At 41.6% G+C, this 16,158-nt stretch overlaps 2 protein-coding genes across 3 annotated transcripts in view; one reads left to right on the plus strand and one right to left on the minus strand.

Annotated features, from left to right (window-relative positions):
- Positions 1-10,027, plus strand: part of med12 (mediator complex subunit 12) — a 37,327-nt gene extending 27,300 nt beyond the window's left edge. For both annotated transcript variants that reach the window (XM_015949610.3, XM_015949628.3), the window contains exons 35-43: positions 77-442; positions 516-657; positions 744-934; positions 1,028-1,102; positions 1,952-2,160; positions 2,289-2,463; positions 5,574-5,762; positions 9,462-9,561; positions 9,637-10,027. In XM_015949610.3, coding sequence (XP_015805096.1) covers positions 77-442; positions 516-657; positions 744-934; positions 1,028-1,102; positions 1,952-2,160; positions 2,289-2,463; positions 5,574-5,762; positions 9,462-9,561; positions 9,637-9,674 — 1,485 coding nt within the window. In that variant the 3' untranslated portion in view covers positions 9,675-10,027. The remainder of the gene's footprint in view (positions 1-76; positions 443-515; positions 658-743; positions 935-1,027; positions 1,103-1,951; positions 2,161-2,288; positions 2,464-5,573; positions 5,763-9,461; positions 9,562-9,636) is intronic.
- mars2 (methionyl-tRNA synthetase 2, mitochondrial) lies at positions 9,948-14,490 on the minus strand. The gene is made up of 3 exons (XM_015949641.3): positions 13,998-14,490; positions 11,617-11,951; positions 9,948-11,432 (listed from the first exon to the last, which is right to left on the minus strand). The coding sequence occupies exons 1-3, from the start codon at positions 14,269-14,271 to the stop codon at positions 10,254-10,256; spliced, it is 1,788 nt and encodes a 595-aa protein (XP_015805127.1). The 5' UTR covers positions 14,272-14,490; the 3' UTR covers positions 9,948-10,253.
- Positions 14,491-16,158: the final 1,668 nt, after the last annotated feature.

Here is a 16,158-nt window from a genome sequence, read left to right on the forward strand (position 1 = left end):
TAAATTTTCTAATGTTCAATATTTCAGGTCTTTTAGGCTTTTGTTATTGATTAAAATGTGTAATTTGGTTCATCAGGGCCTTCAAGTATCAACCAAACAGAAGATTTCTCCTTGGGATGTGTTTGAGGGTCTGAAACACTCAGCCCCTCTCTCCTGGGGCTGGTTTGGAACTGTACGTGTGGACCGGAAGATCACTAAATTTGAGGAGCAGCAGCGTTTCCTGCTCTACCACACCCACCTGAAGCCCAAACCTCGCAGCTATTACCTGGAGCCTCTCCCTCTGCCCCCTGAGGAAGAGGAACCCTTGACGCCTGTCCCTCAGGAGCCAGAGAAGAAGATGATGGAGACGGTGAAAGCAGAGAAGAATGTGCCAGCTGTTCCTCCAGAGTCGAACAAGAAGAAGCCTAGCAAAAAGAAGAAGTCTTCCTCTACCAAAACAGAGGTCTGAGTAGCTTCGTGTCCAACAGGCATGTTTTAATTTAGAATTAGGGAGTTAACTGGCTTTTCTTTGACAGGATTATGGGAATCGTGCAACAGGAGGTGTGAACTACATGCCAAACATTGCCCCAGAGTTAATGCAGAGCCACCCATATGGCAGAACACCCTACAACCCACAGCCCATGGGCATGTTGGCACAGAACCAACCCCTGCCTCCAGGTAAGCCCACAGCATCATCAAAGGCCTAGTTTTGGAGACTAAGCAAAACCCAGTCTTGGTTTTACGTTCCTGTGCCTTTCCATCAGGAGGTCCAGGGTTGGAGCCTCCGTACAGACCTCCGCGTAACATGATAAACAAAATGATACCCACTCGACCCAGCTATCCACCCAACATGGCTGGTTTGGTTGGAATTGACAAGCCATACCAAATGCCCTACAAGCCCCCACCTAGCATGGCTCAGAGCCAGAACCCACGGCAGCAGTTAATGTACAGACTGGTGAGTTGTGCCTGTTCCTACCCGATCAAATAATCCCGTCTGATGTTTATATCCTCTTGTTACTCGAACTAATGTTACAATCACTTTTCTTAGCAAAGCCAAGCTCATGGACAGCCCATGAGGCAAATGGCTCCTAACCAACCATACACGGCAATGCAAGCCTCACAGGTGGGTGCGTTTTAGTCTAAAGCCGGGCGGACACTGTGCGACTTTTTCACTCGTAGCACTCAGCTTCAGCTCAAACTGTACGACTTCCTCGCAGGGCAGATCTCACGAGTCATCTGCTCACACTGCACGACCCAGTTCTCGGATGCGACCTGACTGCTCACACTGTACGTCTGGTAGCAACACGTCGGCCCTAAAAATATGCTAAAAATAGCCGTTTTTACTCAACACGTCAGACTTTTTTGTCTTGTTTTGCCTGTTGTCCTTCGGGAGTGCTGCAGGAGGACACACAGGGATTTATGGGGGTTGGATTAGGAAAACGAAATAAAGAAAGTAAATCTGTGTTTTGTGATCAGTTTAATTTGACATGAACACGACAAACACGCTTTCTTGACAATCTTTGTGAGTAAAAAAACGTGTAGAAACAAAAACGAACAGCGTGTGTTATTAGGGAAATAGCGAGCGGCGTTGATGCATGATTGCGCATGCGCCGTGAGCGGTTCTGATACTTTTTGGGTCGCAGCTGCTCGCAGCGCTGCTTCAACAGTGCGATACCCTCACGAGGGACGAGCAAAATATTAAACACGCCAGAAGTCCGTGCGACCTCACGACTGCTGATCGGTAGCTGGTCACGTGGTGTTAATCGCCTCTCGTAACCCCCTGTACACTACACGACCGCTCGGCGCAAAACTCGCCCCGATGTCGTGGATTCTCGCACGACTGGAAAATCGGCTCAAAAAAGTGAAAAAGTCGCACAGTGTACACCCGGCTTAAGACATCTTCAAGTGTTGACCACATAACTAAGCTGAGAAATCAACATTTCAATTGATTACCAACCTTGTTCCAATCCAGTCTCAGAGCTATACCTCATATGGACCCCACGTGGGCATGAGTGGTGGAATCCTTTCCTCCTCCCCCTATGGGAACCAGAACTTCCAGAGCACCCATCCTGGACCAAACCCCGCCGTGGTGGATCCTCACAGGCAAATGCAGCCGAGGCCTAATGGATATGTTCTCCAGCAGGCTCCAGGCCCCTACGTGCAGATGCCAACAACACCAAGGTCAGCTTTGTAGGACAGCAGCTGCTTAGTCTTGTGTTTTTACTTTTTTAAATTTAAAGCTAAGTCTTTATCTTTACTAATTTTGCTCCTGTTCATTTTTTTTGGGGGGGGGGGGTTGTAAACTTCAGGTTTCCTCAAACCCACCAGTCGAATCCTGTCATGCAGGGTCTCAGCCAAACAGGACCCCAGGGAGTGTATTCTGGCTTGAGGCACAATCCGATGCTGGCAGATCAGCAGCAGCAACAGCAGCAGCAACAAGCAGCGCAGCAACAGCAACATTACAACAGACAAGTAGCACTCCGAGTAAGAGACTGATCACTGGTTTACACAGGTTTTAGCTTGGTTTAGTTTATTCTTAATAATAAAAGGATAGAGTATGATTACAAGGCCTGGAAATTAAAGTTTCTGAGCTTGACGTGGTCTGAGCAGCCTAACTTTCTAAGCAGATTTAGCCTTCTTGAAAAAACTCTAGCCTTAAAATTGGAACATTTTTAAACCTTACACTTTCTGTTTCTGGCAGAAATATGATGCTCCTGCTGGAAGTGCCCCCTGCTGTACCAGAACCAGTACAGCTAGTTGTTGCTGCCAATACCTGAATTATGGATGTTGTAGTAAAAAGGAATCTATCCAACTAGATGAAATATCATTTACATACACCACTGTGACATTTTTGGATTTAAGATGGCAGTGATCCATTTTGGTCTTGGTTTTGTTTGGACCAGTAGTGGAAGAAATACTTGATGGTTTTACTTAAGTAAAAGTACAGATAAGGGGGTGCAAATGACCTAAGGAAAAATTGAAGTATTCAAGAAGTAGTGTTAAAGTATACATTTTCAAATGTACTTTAAAGAAAAAAATTACAAGTACTCAACATTTAAGTAGGGCTTAAAATATGCATTGTGTTGTAAGTGTATGGGTTAAGGTGTTGCCAAATACACCAAAATAAAACAATAAAACAATGTAGATAAGCAAGTCTACTCAACTCTGATTTAAAGTAAGAGCTTAAAGGTACAAGAAGTAAGAAATTTATAGTGAAAAAAATAACAAACCCGTCTAATGTCTCAATGATGTTGAAAGGAAAGTTACACTGAAACAAATTTCCTTCTCAGCCGGCTGGGCGGTTGTCAGTTTTTCTCCTTTCACAATGGTCAAAAACGGACACAGTCACTTTTCACATTCTTTGAGCCTGTGGGGTTGCCAATTCTGTGCTGATCTGACACTGCAGCACTGGCTTTTGTAATTCAACACTGGCTGACAAAACGCTCCAGAGTTGTGGAAGGTATGTTGGCCATTAAAGGAAGCAGCCCAGAAGTTATTTCTTGTACCCCTAAGAAGCCTCGGCATCTTTTTGCTTCAATAGGATAAAGAAGGCTAATGGCTAAAGCTGAGCTAACAATGCCAACAGTGAATTAAAAGGACACAGTCGGATGTAAAAATATCTAAAGCTACTTTTTTCAATTAGCAAAAACTCGATACTACAGTGAAATTAATTTACTCATCAGTTTACTGTGTATGACTCGTCTTTGCTCGTCATCAAGACTCTTCTGGTGCTGAGTTGTAACTGGAAATGTTTGCTCAGAGCAGACTCATTTGTTTTAATACAGACTGCAGTACCCACATTTGACCACTGAATGTCATTCTTTCTTCATGCACCTTTAATGAACAGGAGCATAAAGGCACCCTGGCCTTAGATAAGGATCCAGATTAAATAAGAAACATGATACTTTTAAAGGAATACTTTGCTACTCTTTCATATTTTTAAATGATTTTCTTGAGCCAGTATGTGTTGAAACGAACCTTTACAGGATTAATGAAAGGCCACCCAGGCCCTATCGCCTCCTGTGGCCAGCATATTCCACATGCAATTTCAGCTTGTCTGGCCGCCCTGTTGGAACTAAGAAAAAAATTGAGCTGGCGCTGCTGTCTGGTTCCAGCACGTCTTCTGTTGTACTTCAATTTAAATGAAAAGCAATTTGTAATTACAATGACTACAAATCAGACATCGGCAAGTCACATATATGATGTCACCATAGAATCTCCTCTCCCCTAGCGTAGCTTCTACTGACCAAATGGCCAGTTTCATGGTGGTTCTTTCCTCCTGATGGAAGGATTTGAAGTTGGCTGATTTTACAGCCACTTTTCCTCATCATTTCTCCATGTCTGATTTGATTACGTCAATTGGCGATGTGCATTTGTAGTCCTGGATGTATTTTCACACAAAACCTAAAATAACTTTTGCCTCCATTAGAAAATAACAAATTTAGTCCCACTGACTTGCAGTCAATTTTTCGTTCTTCCGGGGACCCATGGTCCGGAAGAAGATGGGCGTGACTTAGGCTCACTATTGAAGCAAAATACAGAAATCGCCATAAAAACATTAATAAAAAGGATCTCTTTCAATTAAACATGTTAAAAACTGTTGTGTCTCATTGGTTTAGCAAAGTAAAAAATACTTAATTAGTTTTGAGTAATGTTTTAATTTACCTGGAGGTTTTTGAAGAAAATCACTTAATTTTTCATAAAAATCTATAAAAAATGTACAGGACTGTATGAAATGTGTTAAAGGCTGTTGTTGTGGGATTGGTCTAGCTTAGTAACACCGTTGGGAATTAGGTTGGAGTATTTTAATCAATTTACCTGTAAGCTATTGACAAAAAAGTTTTACTTATAAAAAAAAGGTCAGATTGTATGAAATATGTTTCTAACTATTGTGCCTCGTTGGTCTAGTTCAGTAAGACAACATGGAATTGATTTTCAATAATTTAATTAAGACTAGAAACTGTTGACGGTCCCTAAGCGGACCACCGCTTTCATGAGCAAGTCCCCGGAACACAGCTGACCGCTGTCTCTCTCTGGTGCAGCACACGGCATGAAAATCTCCGGCTAACTGTGGTGAACTATGAGTGTATATCTGTCAAATGTCCAACATCCAACTGTGGTGCAGCGGAGTGAGGTGACACGAGGCACCCCATACCCTTCTCATGCATGGAAAACTTGGCAGCCCTTGCGAGACTGCTCAGGCCTGCTGAGGACCTAGTGGAGTGTGGCTAGACTGACCTGCAGAGACTTTTGCTCCTGCTACGGTCTCTCTACATTTCTAGGCTAAGGTTGTTGTCGTTTTAATAACAAAAAGAAAAAGCAGTGACAAGGAAAACTTTGCTTCATCTGAAAGGCTAACTTTTTTCTGTTACGTATACATTATCACTACATTTCAAAGAACTGAAAAAGAGAAAATAAACCTTAAAACCTTAGAGAAGCAAGCTGGTGCATTCAGTGAACTGAGACGTTCTTTGGAAGCTTTACCTTTTTTTCAGTGGGGGCTCTGAAGGGCATTAGAGTGAGAAGCCGATGAATTTAGACATAACTTTACTGAAGTTAGTTTCTCTTGCTGTAATACTTTTGTCCTTCTGCAGCAGCAGCAGGCTCAAGCTCAGCAGCAACAGCAGCAGCAGCAGCAGGTTCAGCAACAGCAGGTTCCTCCTCAGCAGCAGGTTTCACAGCAGCAGCAGCAACAGCAGCAGCAGGTTTCAGCCGTGGCTCCTCCAGGTCAAACACAGAACCAGGGTCTGAACATGCAGCCACTGCCCCCTCAGCAGCCCATGGTAAGTATGACTCATAAAAGCCTTTAGTTGTCCTCTGGTCTGCAAAATATAGTAGAATTTTAAATGACCCTAATGGTTGGACATTTATTTATTCAATAAAAAAACTTAATTGTCCAGTATAATCCATAAAAGTCCAGTTCTAATTAGTTTTTCTTAGTTCAAAATAAAAACAAAAATTTAGTGATGTACCGATATCCGATATTAAGATCACTGTTATGGCCAATAACCGATATTTGCCAATACCGATATACTGACATTAATGCTTCTAAAATCAGCAGATTTTGTATAGAATGAAAATTATTAAAGCTGAATTTACGTTATTACCGTAAATCCTCTAATACAGGCCGGTATTCAATTAAAGGCCGGGTCTCCAATTTTGGCCGGTGTCGGAGTCAGCGGAGGTGAATAATGGCCGGTCTCTTATTGTGGCCGGGTGGAATGTGGTAACAAGCAAGTACAAGCATCCCAGCGGCAGGGTTATAGTCCCCAAATCAACCAGCAGGAGCCAATAGAGGTTCACACAGACCTTTATTAGGCTTTTTCTTCAACGCTTTGTAACGCTACAGACACGATCCTCTATCACGCTCCTACCACACAGAGTCACGGTGTCAGTTAACCATGCTAATTCAACCCGCTCCACAGAACACACATCACCTTCCCTGTGGCTTACATAACACTCACACAACACGCAAATCAGCACATAGGAACTAGCAGAACGATAGGAAACACATATAACACAATACCCAGAATGCACCTGGCTTACAACCCCAGCCAGGTCATTACACTATCAAGTTCAAAGAGAACGTGCTGATTATGCTGCAGAACACTCTGGAGAGCAGCAGTAGGGGGTGTATGAACTAGTCAACTTCACTATAGTGACTTTTTATGCCTGTCGCTGTCACGTGATAATGACCGGCAAGGTGCAGCCCTCGGAAAAGACAGCAGCCTGCTGTCAGCAGGTGACAAGCTCCTGCGCTCGGGGGGGGGGGGGGGGGGGGGGGGGGGGCAACGCGCTGTGCCAGACCGTAGGTACTGACACGCGATCGTTCATGTCGGTTCATTTCCTTTAATGTTTTCTGTCTTTTATTTGCGCTTGATGTGTATCGCTGCTGTGGAGCGGGGCGCTTCACCTTGTCCTCCGACGCACAGATCACTGATGCGGCCTCCAAGCAGGGAGCGCTCCGCTGTTTTCGCGGTCGGTAGATCTGCCTCCTGAGCACGGCCACAGTAACAATCAGGTGTCGCCACCTCAAAAACTAATTTAACACGCGATCGTTCATGTCGGTTCATTTCCTTTAATGTTTTCTGTCTTTTATTTGCGCCTGATGCGTTTCGCTGCATGCTGTGGAGCGGGGCGCTGCCCGCATCACCTTGTCCTCCGACGCACTGATCACTGATACGGCCGCCAAACAGCGAGCGCTCCGCTGTTTTTGCGGTCAGTAGATCTTTTAGAACTGCAGTTCAAAGGTAACTCATGAGGTGAATATACATGAACCCAGGTAGCAGTTTTTCTTTAGGATTGAGAGGAGATGCAGGAAGATAATAAACAGACAGGACAGAAAAATAGTCAAATAAAAACAAGTTAGTTTTTGTACCTGGTGGTTGCAACAAACTGACACCATTGAAGGTCATCAGAAGTGAGGAACAGAAAATGAAATAATTATTTTAATGTTTAGAGCAGCAGGAACTCCGAGAGGCTGCAGGCGCATCAGTGAGTTTGCGGCCGCTGCGCAGGGGGAGGGGGGAGAGGGCTGAAGCAGGGGGAGTGGGGAGATGGCTGAAGCAGAAACTACCGTTGTTAAAAGAAATGTTTAACTTTGAAAATGTGGGCGCAATTTTAATTGTCAAAAACTCCAGCGAACCATTAGTTCATTTTGCTCAAATAGAAATAGAGGCCTGCCTCTAATACTGGCCCTCCTTCCAATAAAGGCCTGGAGCTTGATGAGCTTGAGTCAAATACAGGCCCGGGCCTGTATTAGAGGATTTACGGTATATACACACAACACACACATTTACGGTTTTGAGATGATTACGATCACTGTCACATGACTAATCAAATACACATCACCCCCCTCACCCTCTGAAACAGATAAAAAAAAAGGAGACAAGATAGAAAAATATCTGTTAATATTGGCCCGGTTTTATTTATTGGACCGATACCAATATGTTTAAAAAATTACTAACGTCGGCCGATACCGATATTGTTGTCGATATATTGTCCATCCCTACTAAAATTATACTTAATAACTTGATTTTGTTTATTTATATAGTGGTAGGATACGGGAGAAGTGCTTAACATCAGGGGGGAGTATGTCATTGAAAAGCTAGTTTTGATATTTCAATCATAGTACCATAGTAGTTCATGCTTTTTTTATTCCACTACAGGTTTGCACAACTGTAGCTGGGCATTTTATTATACAGAAACATAGAGCTGCTATCTGCACTAAAGTAAAATTTGAGGTATATCACATGATATCACAGCACCCCTTCTACGGAAAACTAGCTAGCATGTTAGAAGTCACTCTGTCACTTCATCGTTCACACAGTCACTGTTGGTTTAATATAGGTAGAGCTGTAATCATCATGTAGCTGCTACAGTAACATGCATTTATTTGTTCTCATTTCATATAATTATAAGGTTTAAAACAGGATGTCATTCAATTTTATGTCATGTTACTGTCCCCTACTGGCAGATCTGAGTATTGCACCATGAGGTGCTTTCAGCAGATAGAGACACACAGGCTGTTGAAGACTGAAAGATGGAAAAAAAAAACTATGACAAAAATGGAAGTTATTGGCTGCATTTCCTCTTAAAGGCCCACACAGTAGGCTTGTGTATTTATGTCAGTATTATTCTGTCTACTTTATCAGCAAATTTGAAAATTGACTAGCTGTAAAACCGCTGATTTGGAGAAGGGAAGGTAATTTAACTATTGTTTTGGAAGTGTGGTCATTTTTCAACTGTTCATTTAGAAATGTATTATTATTAGGACTAAGAAGGTAAATCTTGTCACAAGTCGCCCCACCAAGATATTTTCTCTCCAGCCACCACTGCTTTTCACATTCTTTCAATTTAATGTGAGAATATTGTTATATTGTTCAAATGAGAAAATTAGATTATAGTAACATGATAGTATATCTTAAATGGAAATGTTGTTTTAGAACAATAAAAATAGGATGTTACTCTAATTTTATTTTGCATGGGGGCCAGCTCTGTTTGATTGGTCCTAGCTTTATCCATTTGCATGCAGAGACTGTTTAAATGACAACCGTAGAATCCGCCCGACGACTGAGTTCTGTCGTTGTGGCTGGTCATGGCCAGTATATTTACATTCATAGGCTTCTTATTTTCTGCACCATTAGACAAGTAAATTCTTAATAACTGATAGATACATTATGATTTCCTGAAAATTGCACACCATCTTTTTAGGTGGGACAACTTGTGCAATCGATGGCTGCCAAAAACATTTTTGCCCCACTGCATGTTATTTTTAATATATGGACTATTTATTTGTTTAATTGTTTCAAATAGGTTATATTTTAGATTATTAAGTTGTTTAGAAACGATTAGAAACGGAAATATGTGGGCTACTTAGAAGCATACTCAACAGCACTGAATCTGGCTAAAACAGAATGCATCAGTTAAGCTAAAACAAGGAGAGACTTTATTGCTAAAATTGTGCTTATTTGTTTTCTTAGTTTCATCGACATGGGATGCCACAGACTCAGCAGCTACAGCAGACTCAGCAGCAGCAGCAGACTGCAGCTCTGGTCCGGCAACTGCAACAACAACTTTCCAGTAAGTCACAAGCCTGCCTTCAGTAACTTCCTCTCTGGTTTCAATCTTTTAAATATCCTTTATCTCCTCTTTCAGATACACAACCAGGACAGGGCACCAATCAGTTTTACTAAAAATGTTAATAGCTGTGGGGACAAGAGGTCTTTGTTTTTGTGGGGCAGCCATGTTTTGTAAAATATATCCAGTCCGTTGTAGGCAGGTGGAGCGAAAGACACAAAGGACCACCTTAAAACAACAATGAAGAGCCAAAACCCACCTTAATTATAAAGGCAACAATTAGAAGATACCAAGACTTCAGATGTGTAATTATCGTTTATCACAAATGAGTCTGATGGTTAAATTTTGGTTCATTAAAAAAAAAAACTTATGTAAAAAAATACCACAAATTATAATAATGCATTTTTTTTATTTACCTTGTACATTTTTTCCCAGTTTTGTGTACTTCTCATTAAAAATATCATGTCAATTTTTGTACTTGTGTTTTCTGCCATAGATTGAAGTCTCAAGATTTTTTTTTATCCTCTGAACATAATTTGACAGGAACAGGTTTGTAAAGGTTCTGATTTAGTTAAGTAAGACAACCCGGAAACACAGTTTGGCTCCAAAGATTCAAATAAATCTAACAGCCAACTCTTGTAACTGAACCCTGACACTGTTATAATTTTTCATTATACTGACAGATGAAACCAACTTCACTTAGTATTTGCAGATTTCTTTGTTTTTGTTGGTTTTTGTTTATCTCTATTCTGACTTTCCAAGCGACTAAAAAGCACTCCTGACTCAGGTCCTAGAGGTCTCCCTTCAAAGGGAGAGTCCAGTCCTTGAGACCTTGGCAGGAAGTTCAGAGCAGTCCAGCTCCTTTCGTCCGGTGGCACTCCGAGTCGAGTTAGCAGCTTGTTAGACATTTCTGGCACCACCGGCTGAAGGAGAGTCCCATAAATTCTCAAACATTCAAGGGACACGTGGAGGACAGTGTCAAGCCAACGCCGGTCTCGACTGTCCTTCCTTTCCAACTTCCATGGTGCGTGGCGCTGAACAAACCCATTTGTCTGCCTCACACAGCCACTGATGGCCTCCAGAGCTTTATACACATGCATACTCTCATAGTGCTTCTCAACCACAGCTGGGAGACTTTTGACTGCTGCCAACATGTGGAGGTCATCTGTTACAGCTCTGCCTCCCTGGTCACCGTGGAAGGACTGAGAACAGAAAGAGGGATAAACCTGATCTGGGTTTAGCGCTGGAGCTGTGCAGCGGTTCAGCAAACCACCTAAAGAGTCTGCAAGCTCAGCGTTGAGCAGCTTTATTACTTTGTCTTGTGTGTAATCGCAGTCAGAGTCTGGGACTCCCTGGCGTAACAGAAAGTACCTCATGCCATCGTTTGTAAACTTCTGCGAGTGTTCGAGAGGGTCCACCACATTACCCAAACTTTTAGACATCTTCTTTCCTCCTACTGTCCAGTGTGAGTGGACATGGATGACCTGTGGCAGCGGGAGTCCGGCTCCTAGAAGAAAAGCCGGCCAGTAGATGGCATGGAATTTTAATATATCCTTTCCAATAACGTGATGAGCTTTGTGCCACCATTGGTCATGTTGATCTGGATAACCAACGGCAGTGAGATAATTCACAAGAGCATCCAGCCACACATAGATGGTTTGTTCGGTGTCTCCGGGGACCGGGATGCCCCACTGAAGGCGATTTCTGTGTCGAGACACGGAGAGATCTGGAAGGTCTTCCTGCAGCCACTGGAGAACAACGTTGTAGAAGCGCTCTGGCTGTATAACCCCAGGATTCCCTCTTAACCAGTCGACCAACTGAGACTGAAATGAAGACAGGCGGAACATATAGTTCTCCTCCTTCATCCACTCCACCTGGAAAACAGTTGAGTAGATTTATAAAAACATCTGGAGTTTCCATTCATAAAGAAGAGGAACTTGACCTTGGGATGACCCAAGACAGTCAGCACAACATTATTGGGCGATTGCTCCTAATAACAAATAAACTTACAATGTAATTAAATCCTTTTAAAGGTTTTTACAGAATAATCCAAGTTACCTTATGCCCACTCTCCAGTGACACTTTAACCTCCTTTCCCAACGAGTCCAGAGCATTGCCAACCTGCGACGGCGTAAGGAAGCTTTCGTCTTGCGTGGAGTACCAGCCTTCATAAACCCCCTTGTAGATGAGCCCTTGGTTCCAGAGCAAGGACCAGAAATGCTTCACAGCCTGATGGTGCCTCAGCTCGGTGGTTCTAATGTAGTCTGTAAAGGAGATGCTGCAGCTGCTGAACAGATGTTTGAATCGCTCTGACACACCAGTGCAGAAGGTAAGGGGATCTTTTCCTGCAGCTTCAGCAGCTTGCTGGATCTTTAAGCCATGTTCATCTGTTCCTGCAATTATGAAGATGACAAGGTATCACCTGTAAGTAAAAAATGATTCATTGAACGCCACATTCTACATCACACGGCCACTCTCCCCACCTTCCGAATAGATTTGATTACAATTTTGCAAGGATAAAACCTTAATGTAAATTTAAACTGGAAAAATGTAAAATTAAATATGGAATAAATTAACTGGAAAAAGACTAAAAGCAAAAATTACACCCGAGATCACATTTTCCCCAGTTGTTTTATTTTGTGTCACATAGTTCTTACCTAACTGCTGAATTGTTAATTTGTCTCATATGTTTAGTTTTATTAAAGCTGATATAGCGAGTCTGTGAACAAGCTAGGTTTTGAACGCAACATGATCACAAAACACTCGCCCCTGCCCTCGGGTATCTTCCCTGAGACTGAATTTTGGCCGACATAGAAAAAATTGAACATATCGGTCAGCCTCTAGCTTTCGATCTGAAATGTGTTATTGGCGGAGATTTTTAGACAAATGTGAGAGAACCACTTGCTTACTCTCCACAATACATTTATAACTATACTATGTTACAACAGGTAAGATATTAACTAGGGATGCACAATATATCAGAATTGGTATCGCCAATGTCAGTCGTTTTTTTACATTTCAGTATCGGTCCGATAAGTCAAACTGGGCCGATATTAACTAGGGCTGAATGATTAATTGCATATGCAATTAATTGTGATGTGACAAAAGGAGATTTCCCAATTGCAAAGGATCTAGTGTAGTTTAAGATCTAAAATGAATTATTGCAGGAAAAATATTATTTTAACACATCATTGATTGATGCACAAATTATGCACACACTTTAGGATTTAGCATGAGATGATTATATGACACTTATGCAATAATCACATTTTAAAAGTCATTTATGATTCAAGGAAGATGAACTTTATTCAGAGTGAGGAGGTCTCGTCTTCTGCATGAGACCTTGAGCAAAGATATTATGGCTCCCTTGTTCGGTAACGAGGCCTTATGCAGTGCTTTCTTGTTTGGGGGCCAGACAGATGTGGTGCTTGTGTCTGCAAATTAAAAAGTTAATTTCTGGTAATTTTTGATGTAAACTTGACCTTTGGGTACGCTACACTAGCAAACGACCGTAAGAGACTTTACCTCCACTGAGTTATATGACTAGCAGCTATGGATGTAACTGAACTACGGAAGCTCTGCATGGACAAGACGTCAAAAACTCTAAACACAAAAGACTTCAGTAAATGGGACACACTTCTTTCCTGCAAATAAATTTTTACAGTTGATACGAATACCTATGCTCCTTCAAGGGATGTGCTCCAGGCTGCGCAACATTGCATCTTCAAATACAAAATGTTGTCTTTACTTATGAGTGTTTATGTAGACAAACTTGTTGATATTATTTGTAGATAAATATGCAGATATATAAACTTGTTTATATTCAGTATGTTACATAGATTTATTTTGCTTCCGTTAGTTGAAAAATAGGAGAAAAGTCCCTTAAGAAAATAATCGTGAATTAAATCGCAATTGCAATACTGAAGAAAAAAAATTGCAATTAGATTACTTTCCAGAATCGTTCAGCCCTAATATTAACAACTGATATTTATTCAGTCTTGTTTCCATTTGTGTATCTGTTTCAGAGGGTGAGGGGGTGATGGTTTAATTGTTTATGTGGCAGTGACGGAAATCATCTCAGAAGCATAAGTGTGTGTTGTGTGTGTACATAACGTATTGCAAATTGCACTTTATAGAAATAAAGCAAAACATTCAAAAACGTATCTTGCATAATTGTCAGTCTATACAAAATTTGCTGATTTCAGAATATATATATATATATATATATATATATATATATATATATATATATATATATATATATATATCTCATTACCGGCCATACCAGGGATAGTAATATCGGTATCGGCCCAAAAATTTGTATTGGTGCATCCCTAATATTAGCACAACCTTTCCACAGAAACCAGATTTGATTTGAGCCTTTTTGGATGCCAATCACTTGCAAGAACACAAGAGAATAAGGTGGATGAAGAATTTACCTGTAGCAAACCTTGAGTTGAACCCCTGAAGCTGCTTATATCTGTGTAAACAGTCCGCTATTACAGCAGAATACAGGTGTCCGAGGTGAGGAGCAGCATTCACGTAGAAGATGGGAGTTGTTATGTAGAAGTTCTTCTCGTCTTTAATCAGCTGAGTGCTGCTGCATCTCAAAGCACAGCTCCGCAGTCTGGGAATTTGAAATAAAAACTGTTTTTGTTGAACTCTGCAAAAAGCCTCACAGCCTCTGACAGTAATAAGAAAAGGAAACTTCATCGTTTAACGACAGGCGCCGCTGACAGAGAATAATCCAGAGGGTGGCGAAGTCCTAACGCTTACCGAGAACTGTGATAGCTGAAACGGTAATATCTAATTGTCTTTTATGAGATGTTTAAAGGTAAAACGAACAGTTTCAGTTACCCATGTGTTCATTTGATTGCTTGTCAAGGTTAGCATTTCTTCCGCCTTTTGTGAAAACTCCTCGTCCAACCAAAATACTAGAACGAGCACGTGGACAAAGATCCACCAATCAGATTGTGAAATTTCTCTTGGGGTTTTTTTTCTTCTGAAAACTTTATTGCTCAATAATTTGGTGAACAGAGAACGCCTAAAACGGAGATCACCAACTCCAGCCCTCTATGGAAACCAACTTTTGCTGATTTCGTGTCCCAACTCACCTGATGAAGGGGTCACTAACAGGCTTCCACAGAACGACTTGATGAGGAGATGATTAAAAAATCAGTTGTGGTGGAGCAGCAAATAGAACTATTGGTTAACCCTGATCTAAATGGTTAACATAATCCGTGTCCCCCTTCTTACTAATTGTTAGCATTCAAACTATTGTTTTCCTGTTTTTCTTTCTTTCTTTCTTTCTTCTTCTTCTTCCGTACACTTTTTGAACCTCTTCTTCAAATTTTGAGCTATTTCAACAATTTTATATCAAAACGTTCAGCTCGTTAGCTCTTTTCGGCTATAACTTTTGGCATTGATATCTTTTAAATTTTTCTAGTTATTAAAGAGCAAGTAACGTCTAAACTAACTTGTTTTTGCTGATGAACTGTATAAATGAGTGGCTAATAGTGTTTTAAATGTGGGTATTCATTATTTTAGCATTTTGGTGCATTTTCTTTAAAAATAAAAAATTCTGCCTAAATACCACAGTATAGCACCGCCTTCAGCTTAAAACATAGAGTTTGAGTCATTTTGAATACACTTTAACCAATGGCTACAGAGTAAGATACTACGTAAACCAGTAGAGTACTACGTAGCAGCTCTGTGTCAAAGTTATAAAGCATCGAGAGTCTCGGCCACGCCTTGTGGCAAGTTGGGAGTCGGATTTGCAAGCGAGTGTCGGACAGTTAGCCGTAATTCAGCATTAGCATCTAGCATTAGCATATCCTAGTCTTTATAGCTTTTAGTGTTATACATACTTATTTAGTGTTAGTTTGGCTGTTAGATATTGTAGTTTAGTTAGTGTTTGGCTATTAGTGTAATTAGGAAAGTAGTTCGGGTTTAGTGTTCCATATCGTGTTAGTATGGTGAGAAGGTGTAGTGTAGTGGGTTCGAGGGCTCTGTGGTGTTGCACTCCTTTCCGCTGGACTTAGAAATTAGGCGCCAGTGGTTGCGCGCAATCGGTGTCTGGCAAACAGTCAGCTCCCGCCTGGTGCTGTAGTTTGCAACCAGCATTTTACCCGCGATTCCTTTGCCAACATGATGGAGTTTGGGTTATTCTGCACGCCTCCGTTTGAAGAGGGAGGCCGTGCCCACCGTGGCTCTTCCACGATTTAGATGCAGCCCACCGACTCTGCTCCCCCACCACGGCGGGCTCCAGTCTGAAGTGAGTAAGCTAAATAAAATTTTTACATCTTCTAATGACAATTCCCTACCTAAATGCAAAGTTTAAGAGATGTGGTTCACTCCATTTAGCTAATATCAGCCTGCACTGCCTTCGGGCTAATTTGTCAAGTTCACAAAATGTGGAACGGGATGCAAGGTTAGAATCAGCGGCGAATCTGAACATATCTCGAAGCCCTGGCCGATGAAATGGTCCACATGACTATTACTGTCAGGCTCGGAGAAAATTCGGGTTGTTTTTGTGTCAGTCGGTAATTCTGCAACAGTGGCTCTAACTAACGCGCACTAGTTGACAGACAGCATTACAGC

The sequence above is a fragment of the Nothobranchius furzeri genome, chromosome 1 (assembly GCF_043380555.1).
Source record: "Nothobranchius furzeri strain GRZ-AD chromosome 1, NfurGRZ-RIMD1, whole genome shotgun sequence".
Classification (NCBI taxonomy): Eukaryota; Metazoa; Chordata; class Actinopteri; order Cyprinodontiformes; family Nothobranchiidae; genus Nothobranchius; species Nothobranchius furzeri.